Source organism: Vigna unguiculata, chromosome 1, assembly GCF_037176805.1.
Source record: "Vigna unguiculata cultivar grain cowpea cultivar isolate G323 ecotype 2 chromosome 1, ASM3717680v1, whole genome shotgun sequence".
NCBI lineage: Eukaryota > Viridiplantae > Streptophyta > Magnoliopsida > Fabales > Fabaceae > Vigna > Vigna unguiculata.
The window spans coordinates 39150688-39162392 of NC_140792.1; the positions used below are offsets into that span (position 1 = coordinate 39150688).

General features: G+C 41.5%; 1 protein-coding gene across 1 annotated transcript; it reads right to left on the reverse strand.

Moving 5' to 3' along the window:
* Positions 1 to 8515: 8515 nt before the first annotated feature.
* On the reverse strand, positions 8516 to 10809 carry LOC146888972 (uncharacterized). The gene is made up of 2 exons (XM_085666889.1): positions 8613 to 10809; positions 8516 to 8529 (listed from the first exon to the last, which is right to left on the reverse strand). Exons 1-2 carry the CDS (start codon positions 10807 to 10809, stop codon positions 8516 to 8518), a joined length of 2211 nt encoding a protein of 736 aa, XP_085523015.1.
* Between the last annotated feature and the right edge of the window lie 896 nt (positions 10810 to 11705).

Sequence of the window (11705 nt, forward strand, 5' to 3'; positions counted from 1 at the left end):
TATTCTTGCCCCGTTGTTCTCTTGCTCTTTTGTGATATTGTATCGGAAGTTCTCACTATCAGTTGATCTGATGGCTCCTTTCTCTCTTGCGAACTTGCCTCCTTTTTCTCTTTGTTGCTCCGAATATATCTCCTATTTGTTTTTTTTGTTTTTTTCTTATGCCCATTCGCTGCTGTGTCTCTCGCCCCCCCCCTTTTTCTGCTCAGAACCTCCTTTTGTTCACGGTCCAAAGAGGTAAAAGGGTGGGAAGTGGCGGTTGCTTCTCTCGCCCAATTTGCAGAGTCTTCCATCAGTCCATTCATCCTCCTTCAGTCACCATACAGTTTTCCTTTTTTGTGTGATGAGGCAGCTGCAGCTAAGCCAGTGCATCCTCAGGGTGCCAAAAAAGGAGAGAGCTAGGCATGCAGGAAATTAAATGCTCTGCCACTTTTTTCTCTTACTGTAAATTTTTTGTTTTCATGTCTCCTTTACTATTTTTTTTCAAATATGTGTTTTTTTTTTTTTACCCTTTTTTTTCTCGTTTTCTTTTTGTTCTTTCTTTTTTTTTGTTTTTTTGTTTTAAATAATAATAATAATAATAATAATAATAATAGTAATAAAATGAAATAAAATAAAAATAAATATGAAGAAAACTGAAAACAAAGAAAAAGAAAAAATAAAGAAAACCAAAATAAAATAAAAATGAGATAAAAGGACATAATAAAATCAAAGTAAACCAAGATAAGTAAGAAAATAATAATAATATAAATAAACAAGTAAAAATAATAATAACAAAAAGTAATAAATAAATAAATAGATAAACAAAATGTATATATTATAATCCGGACAAAATTGGGTGTTGACAGCTGCCCCTCTTTACTTAGATTTTACTAGGTAATCTGAAAATTGACTTTTCATTGTTTCATAGTAAAAGATAAGTAAAGATAGAGACGCAAATTTTGTTTGGATTTTGAAGAGGAAAATGGTGAATAATAAAAAAAGAATTAAACGGGTGCGATGACCGATTCTATGGAGAGGGTCAAGATTCAGGCCTCGGAAAGATTTGGTGGCTATTACCGAGAAAAGGGTTACAACCCAAAAGAGATTTGGCCAATCCCAAGGAGAGGGTCGAGATGAGGAGAAGTCGACGACCACTTCGATGAAGAGGGTCTCAATGCGACAGAGGTATCAATGACCATTACCTTGCAGGGGGTCATGATGTGAAGAAAAAAAAAATGACCATTGCTTTGCAGAGGGCCTCGATGCAACCAAGAAATCAATGACCATTGCTTTGCAGAGGGCCTTGACGTGACACAGAAATCAATGACCGTTACTTTGCAGAGGGTCATGATGTAACCATACGGAGATCAGTGACCATTCCAATGGAGATGGTCTATATCTGGACTCGACCATTCCAAGGAGAGGGTCGTGAAGAAAGGAGGATTTGGACTTGACCAATCCCAAGGAGAGGGTCGTTGTCCAGAAGGAGAACACAAGGATCTGACCATTCCTAAGGAGAGGGTCATGAGGAGAGGAGGATTTGGACTTGACCAATCCCAAGGAGAGGGTCGTTATCTGAAAGGATAACCTGCAGATGATTTTCATGTGTTGGCAACATTACGTGAAAGCTTATCATTGATGAAATTTGTGCAAAACATTTGTCGTGACTAAACGTTTGAATCCATTTTTGAATGATGTAACATGATGAAATGCATGAATGCATGGATGCATGGATAAAATTCACGTGAAGCTTTTGTTTTTGTTTTTGTTTTTGTTTTATTTATTTATTTATTTTTTTACAAAGATGCTCTTGTTTTGGAATCAGTTGTCAACGTTGTCATCAAATCCCAGGCATGTTCAAGTCACGTCCCTGATATTATGTTCAAGCAAAAATAATGGGGATTGGTGAAAGATCCTGGTGCACATTGCAAAACTATGAGTTTAATACCTTCTCTTTCTTTCTTTCTCCTTTTTTTTTTTTTTTTTTTTTTTTTTTTTTTTTTTTTGCACATCATGCAAAACATACTAGCTCGAACTCACGAATGAAAGAGGGATAGGAACAAGTTTTGTAAGAGGCTGCACAATTGTTCATGGGCAACATTACCGGTGGTGAGGTTAATACTCAAGAGGAAACATGCAAGGTTTAAAAAAACTGCCCCAGTTTTATTGCGTTGGACAAGAGCGTAGTTTGATGAGACGGAAAGGATTGCCCCAATTTGAATCTTTTGCTTAACTCACAGGCTGATGGGAAATTTTTCCTCCATTTTCTATCTTTATTACTTTATTTTTTTACTCACTCTCCCTCCCTTTTTTTTCATTTCTTTTGTGTCGTCAACTGCTTACTTTTGTCCACGAACTAAGCTCATGAGAAGATCAAGACAAACATTCTTCAATCGATGTGGACTTTTCTTGGCTTGTAGCGTGGCTAGGGGTTAAGAGGTTTATGAAAGAAATGGTCAATAAGGCCCAAGTATGAGTTTGCAGGTATTAAATTTGGAACAAGAATCATTTGCATGACACTCGGTAAGCCTTTCACTTGGGATTTCGGGGTGTTCTATCATCTTTATTTTCACTTTTCTTTTCCTTTTTCACATCCTTCATGTCCTTTGCATTGTTATCACTTTGTGATTTTTTGACATGCATTTCTAGATTTCTTTTTCATTGATCTGTTTGAACACCTCTTATGTGTTTCGAGTAACTTGACATGCTGATGATTCTTGTCCAGGGATACTGAAAGAAGTTTTTACTTTGGCTCAAAGGGGGTACAAATGGATATATATGATTTTTCCTTTAAATTTTGGTAGGGGAAGGAGGCCACACGTCATTTCGAAGTTTCCTCACCTTATTTTCGCATGAGCTTAACTCCAAGCCAAAATTCGGCAGTATCTAACCCATTCCACTTTCATCTTCTTTTCTTCTCCCATATCGCCTTTGTAGGTTTTTCATTCTAACAAACAATCCCTTTTTGTTCTTCCCAACTTGTGGCTTTGGCCTATCGTTAGACAAGGTCAACTAAACAAAACCTGCCACAGTACACTCCTCCTTATTTCCTAGGGCAATCCTTTATTTTAGAGGAAAGTGAATGAATTGGTGGTTCGAGCAATATGAATGCAGATGCTTTGACAAGAGATGAACGCAAGTTATGCTTAATGTGACAAACCATGGAAAGACTTCCCCTTCTCCCCACTTTTGTATTTTCACCCCTTTTTTTTTTTTTTTTTTTTTCATTTTTTGAAAATGCCATACACTTGACGACTTTATTAACAACAAATTCCAAAATTGATTTCATTTTTCCTCTTTTTTTCTTCTTTTTTTTTATTATTTTACTTCCACGACACCCTTTAGAAGCGAGCCTGTTCTTAGAGATCATACCTGTGATGCCTCATTGGTATGTATATGGCTTTATTCGTCTTTTATCCTTTCTTTTTTTTTTTTTTTTTTTTTTTTTTTTATCTGTTACTTATTCTCTTTACGAGCTCAACATGACATCAATTGTTTCAAATTTATGGAGAAAACCTAATTGTATTTATTGAACGAAAAACAAAGCAGAGTACAACAAACTTTGGATACAATGTCGGTATCCCCTAGTAGCGTCTCCTATCAAGGAATCATCATGCATAAAATTTTTTGACCGCGTCAGAATTGACCGGTAACGGTAATTCCTCCCCATCCATCCTTGTGAGAATTAGTGCCCCACCAGAAAATGCTTTCTTCACCACATATGGGCCTTCATAATTTGGAGTCCACTTGCCCCTGTGATCCTTCTGTATGGGCAAGATCTTCTTCAAAACTAGCTCGCCTTCATGGATCTCTCTAGGGCGCACCCTCTTGTCGAACGCTTTTTTCATTCTTCTTTGGTACAACTGTCCGTGACACACTGCTGTTAGCCTCTTCTCCTCAATGAGGTTGAGCTGGTCAAACCGAGCTTGAATCCATTCAGCCTCTTCCAATTGGGTCTCCATTAACACTCGTAGGGATGGAATTTCTATTTCAAAAGGTAGCACTGCCTCCATTCCGTATACCAGAGAGAAAGGTGTTGCCCCAGTCGATGTACGTACTGAAGTACGATACCCATGCAAAGCGAAAGGAAGCATCTCGTGCCAATCTTTATACGTAACCACCATTTTCTGTACGATTTTCTTGATGTTCTTATTAGCAGCCTCAACTGCCCCATTCATTTTTGGACGATAGGGAGAAGAATTATGATGTTGGATTTTAAATCCTTCACACAATTCAGTCATCATTTGATTGTTCAGGTTGGTGGCGTTATCGGTGATTATCTTGTTGGGCAATCCGTACCTGCAGATCAGCTCTCTTTTTATGAATTTAGTCACAACTTTTCTCGTCACATTGGCGTAAGAAGCAGCTTCTACCCATTTAGTGAAGTAATCAATTGCAACCAGTATGAAGCGATGTCCGTTCGAGGCTTTTGGCTCTATGGCTCCAATAACATCTATCCCCCACATTGAAAATGGCCATGGTGCAGACATTACATTTAAAGTAGTGGGCGCCATATTGATATTGTCCGCATATTTCTGACACTTCTCACACTTCCTCACGTGCATGCAACAATCACTCTCCATGGTCAACCAAAAGTAACCAGCCCTCAAGATCTTCCTGGCCATTGAGTGCCCATTCATGTGTGTGCCGAAGGTGCCTCCATGAACTTCCTCCAATATTGACTTGGCCTCTTTTGCCTCCACGCATCGAAGGAGAACCATGTCGTGGTTTCTCTTGTACAACACATCCCCACTTAAGATAAAATTTGCAGCTAACCTTCTCAATGTCCTTTTATCATTCTCAGATGCTTCTTCGGGGTATTCCCTGGTTTTTAAATATCGTTTGATATCAAAATACCAAGGCCTACCATCTAATTCTTCTTCAATGAAGCGACAATATGCTGGCTCTTCGTGGCTCTTCATCTGGATCATTGGCAATACCCCATCTTGATTAATCTCGAACATCGATGACAAAGTAGCTAAGGCATCCGCCAACTGGTTATCTTCTCGTGGGATGTGTTGAAATTCAATGGAATCAAGATACTCCACCAACTCCATGATGTAAGCTCTGTAGGGAATCAACTTCGGATCCCTAGTCTCCCATTCCCCCTTTAATTGATTGATAACCAATGCTGAATCTCCGTACACATTCAAAAATTTTGCCTTCAATTCAATTGCGGCTCGGATGCCCATAGCGCAAGCTTCATATTCAGCGATATTATTCGTGCAATTAAAACACAATCTTGCGGTCATTGGAATGTATTGATTCTCTGGAGATATCAGTATTGCCCCTATACCATGTCCCATGATGTTAGAAGCTCCATCGAATAATAACGTCCATGTCTTTCCATTTTGCTCTTCCTGATCACCTTCAAATAAGGCCATGATATCTTCGTCGGGGAATTCAGGCTGCATCGACTGGTAATCGCTAATAGGTTGTTGAGCCAGATATTCAGCCAGAGCGCTACCCTTGATAGATTTCTGTGTGACATATATAATGTCGTATTCTGACAGTAGCATCTGCCACCGGGCTATCCTTCCAGTCAAAGCGGGTTTTTCAAAAATATACTTGATGGGATCCATCTTGGATATCAACCAGGTAGAATGACTCAACATGTATTGCCTTAGACGATGGGCGGCCCATGCCAATGCGCAACAGGTTCGCTCTAAAAATGAGTATCGTCGTTCGCATTCTGTGAACTTCTTGCTCAGGTAGTATATGGCGTGCTCTTTCTTTCCAGTTTCATCATGCTGACCTAACACGCAACCCATTGACTCGTCCAGTACAGTCAAATACAGAATTAGTGGTCTCCCTGGTCTCGGTGGCCGTAAGACTGGAGGATCTTGTAGATATTGTTTAATTTTGTCGAAAGCAGCCTGACAGTCTTCATTCCACTTGACGGCCTGATTTTTACGCAATAGCTTGAATATTGGTTCACAGGTGGAAGTCAACTGGGAGATGAACCTAGCAATGTAGTTCAGTCTGCCCAAGAAACCTCGCACCTCTTTCTCCGTGTTAGGAGTAGGCATTTCGATTATCGCGCGCATCTTGTCAGGATCAACCTCAATCCCCTTTTGACTGACAATGAAACCCAGCAACTTTCCAGATTTCACACCGAATGTGCATTTAGCCGGGTTTAGCTTAAGCTTGAACTTCCTTAATCTCTCGAACAATTTCTTCAGGTTGAGGATGTGCTCTGCTTCTGACTCGGACTTGGCGATCATATCATCTACATAGACCTCAATTTCTTTGTGCATCATATCATGAAAAAGCGCCACCATGGCCCTTTGATAAGTTGCTCCGGCATTCTTGAGTCCGAAAGACATCACCTTATAGCAAAATGTCCCCCATAATGTGATAAATGTGGTCTTTTCCATATCTTCAGGTGCCATCTTGATCTGATTATATCCTGAGAAGCCGTCCATGAATGAAAATAGTGAGAATCTGGCTGTATTATCCACTAATGTGTCCATGTGAGGCAGTGGGAAATTGTCTTTTGGACTCGCACGGTTCAAATCTCGATAATCAACGCACATCCGAACTTTGCCATCCTTCTTAGGCACTGGTACAATGTTTGCCACCCATTGAGGGTATTTTGCCACAGCTAAAAATCCAGCGTCAAATTGCTTTTGCACTTCTTCTTTGATTTTTAATGACATTTCTGGTTTCATTCTCCTTAGCTTTTGTCTAACTGGAGGACATTCTGGCTTGAGTGGAAGTTTGTGTTGCACTATATCAGTATCTAAACCAGGCATGTCATTGTACGACCAAGCAAACACGTCCCTAAATTCCTTTAGTAAAGCACATAGTTCTCGTTTCACTTCTCTCTTCATACTAGTGCCAATCTTCACTTCTTTCTTCTCATCCTCCTCTCCTAGGTTAAGTGTTTCAACATCCTCTTGATAGGGTTTTATTTCCTTAGATTCTTGTTCCACTAACCTCATTAGTTCAGGGGAGGGTTCCGGATCATCTTCATAATCATCTTCCATATTATCGACAGGGTACTCAAAATTGGGGATATCGACATTGTTATTTTCAAAACATTCATTGTCATATCTGCATTATTCGAGTTTATAAAAACGATAAACAAACAACAATGAAAAAGCAAAACAAAAGAACGAAGGTAGCAAACACAAATTGATTATCACGCTGAGCATAAAGAAAAAAGGTGTCAACCCGTTAAGTCATGAGTCCTAGAGCTCCGGGTAAAGCAGTAGGATTAATTAAAAAAAATTACATTTTAACCAAATTAAACATCACAGGTAGATCCAAAGTCTCCCAATTGTTGAGTGGTGCATCTGAAGTGCATGGCTGCACAAAAGTTGAGCTTTCCCGTTCATCTTCATCGTTGACAGCTGCTATTTGGCTAGTGTTGATCCATCCGGCACTGTGGAAGCTCTCTTTGATATCGCAGATGCAAATCCTTTTTAACTCGTGCTCTTTTCCGTGCATGCGAGCCAGATCACGTTCTCTTCTTTCTTCCATCAGCCTCCTCTTGTCTTCTCGAGTAGGTTTGTATCCCAGGCCGTATCTATTCCTTTTCTCAGTGACTTCCAAGGGAAATATCATTCCTTGATTGTCCTTGCCTAGCCCTTTTCCGTATTCGTATCCCTCTTTTAGCATGATCCTAGCGGTCATAAGGGAGGCACGAGACAATTGTGGGTTCATCGGGTATGGCTCCACATAGGTATTGCCCACAATTTCCAAAGACTGGAAAGCTGTCTCGAGGGCTTCTTCTGCTGCTTCAATATAGCGAGAGGACGACGGTCCGCTTACCAAAATATCTTCCTCTCCTGAAACTATCACTAGTTTATCGCCCATGACATATTTCAACTTTTGGTGCAAGGTTGAAGGCACCACACCCGCCGAGTGAATCCAAGGGCGACCCAACAAGCAACTGTATGCTGGGAGGATATCCATTACTTGAAACGTTACTTGAAAAACACACGGCCCAATTTGGATCGGCAGTTCTACCTCTCCCATCACCTCTCTTTTGCTCCCATCAAAAGCCCTCACGATCATTGCACTTGGTTTCATGTGGATACCCTCACACGGAAGCTTTCCCAATGTTGCTTTTGGCATTACATTCAGGGAAGAACCATTGTCGATTAATACTCGTGCTATGACATGATCCAAGCATTTTACAGAGATATGGAGGGCCTTGTTGTGTCCTCTCCCTTCAGTAGGTATCTCCTCGTCAGTGAAAGTGAGGTAATTGTTAGCAGTGATGTTGCTAACAATTCCCTCAAAACTGTCCAGAGAGATATTCTTCTCCACATGCGCTCCACTGAGTATCTTCATTAGTAGCTTTCTATGTGAGGTTGAATGCATGAGTAAATCCAAGAGAGAGATCCGAGCAGGCATGCGATTCAGCTGCTCGACCACTTTATACTCACTCTGTTGTATGAACTTCAAAAACTCACTAGCCTCTTCATTAGATATTTCTTTCTTGTCGTCTTTTCTCAGTTCTTCATCGGTTTGTATCATCTTCCCCTTCAAGAATTCATTAGCATTTTTGTTCATCATCGGTTCACTACTACCTGTTCCATCCTTCATCAAGATCGGAGGCGTGAATATTCGACCACTCCTAGTCATTCCACCGATGCCCGAAATGTTTTCAACCATTGGCTCACCACTGGTAGGCTGGCCTTCTATTCTTTGCTCCCCACCCGACACACATGCACCATATTTCCATGGAACAGCTTTCTCACTCTTGTAAGGAAAAGCGGAGGGTGCTTGGATAGTAATAGGTTGTCTTTCTTGCATTGCTAGTGTGGGGGTGGATCTGGTGAAATGAATCACCAATGGCTCTGGCAAGGTCACATCTGGTTTCCCGCCATCCTGTGCAAACACTTCCTCCCCCATACCCTCGCGACATACCTGCACAAAATTTCTGTCGAGCAAATTTTGTAAAACATCCTCGAACTCGGTGCACTCGTCGATAGAATGTTTAGCACCCGGATGGAATCCGCATTTTTCACTCAAGTTACATCCGCCTTTTAACAGACCCAATTTCAGCAATGTCTCAAAAATAAACCGCTTGGAGCTCCGGATTTCACTCACATTCCTTACTAGCTTGTGTTCCCTATCCTCCACGGCATTTGTAGAAGGATTCCCATGTCCAGAAAGAGGATTCGCTTCAACGCTAGGTTTGTCTTCGTGAAACTTTACCCACCCTGAGTTGATTAAAGCTTCCACTTTGTGTTTGAGGGCTACACACTTTTCAGTAGAGTGTCCAACTCCCCCTCCGTGATAATCACATTTAGCATTTGGATCATAATTCTTTGGGAACGGGGGTTGCATAGGCTTCATCGGACAAATTGCCACCAAGCGCTTCTGAAGAAGATGCGGCAACAATTCCGTATAAGTCATGGGAATGGGAGTGAACTGAACAAAGTTTCTATCTTGATTCCTCCTCATATTGGTGTTTTGACCTACATTTCGGTTGAAACCTGAGTTAGGTTCGGCTTTCCAAGCATTATTTGGGGTATGCTGTGGTTGATAAAGATTTGACGCTTGATAAAACCCTTGTTGTTGAGGTGGTGTTTGATGAACAGACACTGCATTGGCCACATAAGGAGGTTGGTTCAGGTGTGGTCGATAATTGTGAGTGGGAGCCCGACTTTCCCACACTGGCATCACTGAGGCTGTGTGTGCTTCCACCTCCTTCTTCTTCCCTGGATGGAAACCGGGTTTCTTAGAAGTTGCAGCCGCGAACGGGCCATATGCAATTTTTCCACTCTTTAACCCGATTTCTATCCTTTCACCAATAATAATGATATCAGCGAAATTGGAAGACACATTCCCCAACACGTGCTCATAAAATGGTGATTGTAGTGTGTTTACAAACGTCGCCACCATCTCTTTATCCAGTAGTGGTGGCTCAACCTGAGCAGCCAACTCTCTCCACCGTTGCGCATATTCCTTGAAGGACTCAGTATCCTTCTTGGCCATATTTTGCAACTGCAATCTATCCGGCGCACTATCCGTGTTGTACTTATACTGCTTCACAAAGGCGTCTGCTAAATCCATCCAGGAATGAATTCGAGATGGCTCCAAGTGTGTATACCAATTCAGCGCCACACCAGCCAAACTATCTTGGAAGCAATGTATCAACAACTTGTCATCATAGGCATAAGCAGCCATCTTTCTACCATACATTGTCAGATGGCTCTTAGGGCACGTGGTGCCCTGATACTTTTCAAATTCTGGGACCTTGAACTTATGTGGTATCATCACACCAGGAACCAAGCTTAACCTTGCAACGTCACCGAACCCATAGCTTCCACCACCTTCAATGGCTCGAACCCTCTCTTCAAGTATCTCAAGCTTATTTTTAGCCCTATCAATACCGGCGGACACTACTTGGGTTGTGGTGTGCGGCATGACCTTAGCCAAAGCATCTTCGTCAACAGTTATGTTTGGAGTATTTTGTGCCACAGTCACCCTTGGTTCTGCGAATGTGATTGTCTCCTTCATTCCCACTCCTGTCGTGGGTGTCGAGGCTAATATCGGCCCTTGAGTATTGATTGGTAGTGTGTTGTTAGTCACAGGAAAAGAAAAGGAAGTCTGCTCTGCCTCTGAATATTCCCCAACAGGTGGGGTGTATCCCGGAGGCAGACCGTACATTGGGAACGGGATTGACATGCCCTGAGTGTTCTGGACTTCATATCGAGGAACTTGAGGGTGAATGTTTTCCTCGATCCTTGCAGAGGAGGCTTCTCCCGAAGTTTTCAGCGATTTTAAGGCCTCTAGGATCTGGCTCACTTGATCCTTCAACTGGTTGATGTCGGCCTTCACAGCTTCATGAGCTTCTTCCCAATCTTCCATGATTCTATGGTTAGCTCGTGTGCGGTAAGGGTGTCGTGGAAATTTTGCCGTTGTATTTGCTTTTGCTCTATTATTTTTATTAAATGAAATGAATTATGAAAAATGAAAAAAAAAATGAAAATGAATGCAAATATTTGTCTTAGCCGGAAATTTTAAAGCCGTGAGAACCTTGAGGTAACATATCACAGAAATCAACATGAAACTTAGTCCATCACATATTGTCAAGACAACCCGATCACCCACAAGTCTTTTACATTCATCAGACGAGAAAAGAAAGAAAAACTATTCTCTAGCCCTGGCTATCATGTTCTTCATCTCCCTTATCAATTCCTTACAATGACTAAAGAACGCCTCAATTTCCCTAGGCGAATTGAATATCGGTAGTGCAGCCTCTGCTTCAGCCAATAATCGCGGAACATCTTCGATTGCTCCATTTGCAAGGGAAGCCAGCTGTGAGAAACATCTCCTCCAATGTTCCACGGCCATCTCCTGCTCGACTGAGTATTCATTCATTCGACTTATCACCTCTTCATGTTGCTTTTCCAATTCAGCTCTATGCCAACGTTCTTCATCCATCTTCACCTCATAGGTCGACACCATTTCCCGCATCTGTCGTTCGACCTCACTGATCCTAACTTGAGCGTCGTGCAGCCGCTTTAGTGCTTCAGTCTTTTCTCTCTTAAATTCTTCACACACTTGATCTCTTTGGCGCTTAGATGTTGCTGCTGCATCTCTCTCTCGGTCCCTTGATTTTAACGCGGTGTTGGCTGCAGCCAAATCCTGTTTAACTCTGAAAGCATGATCTCGCTCTTCTCTTTGATTTCTAAGAATTCCTTCATACGCTTTTGTCACTTCCTCCTTATCACGCCTCAGATCCACGTACTCGTGTCGGAGAC

What these genes read in the sequence shown, in the direction of transcription:
- LOC146888972 (XM_085666889.1), bottom strand. Translation starts at nt 10,809, where the DNA reads ATGGAAGATTGGGAAGAAGCTCATGAAGCTGTGAAGGCCGACATCAAC.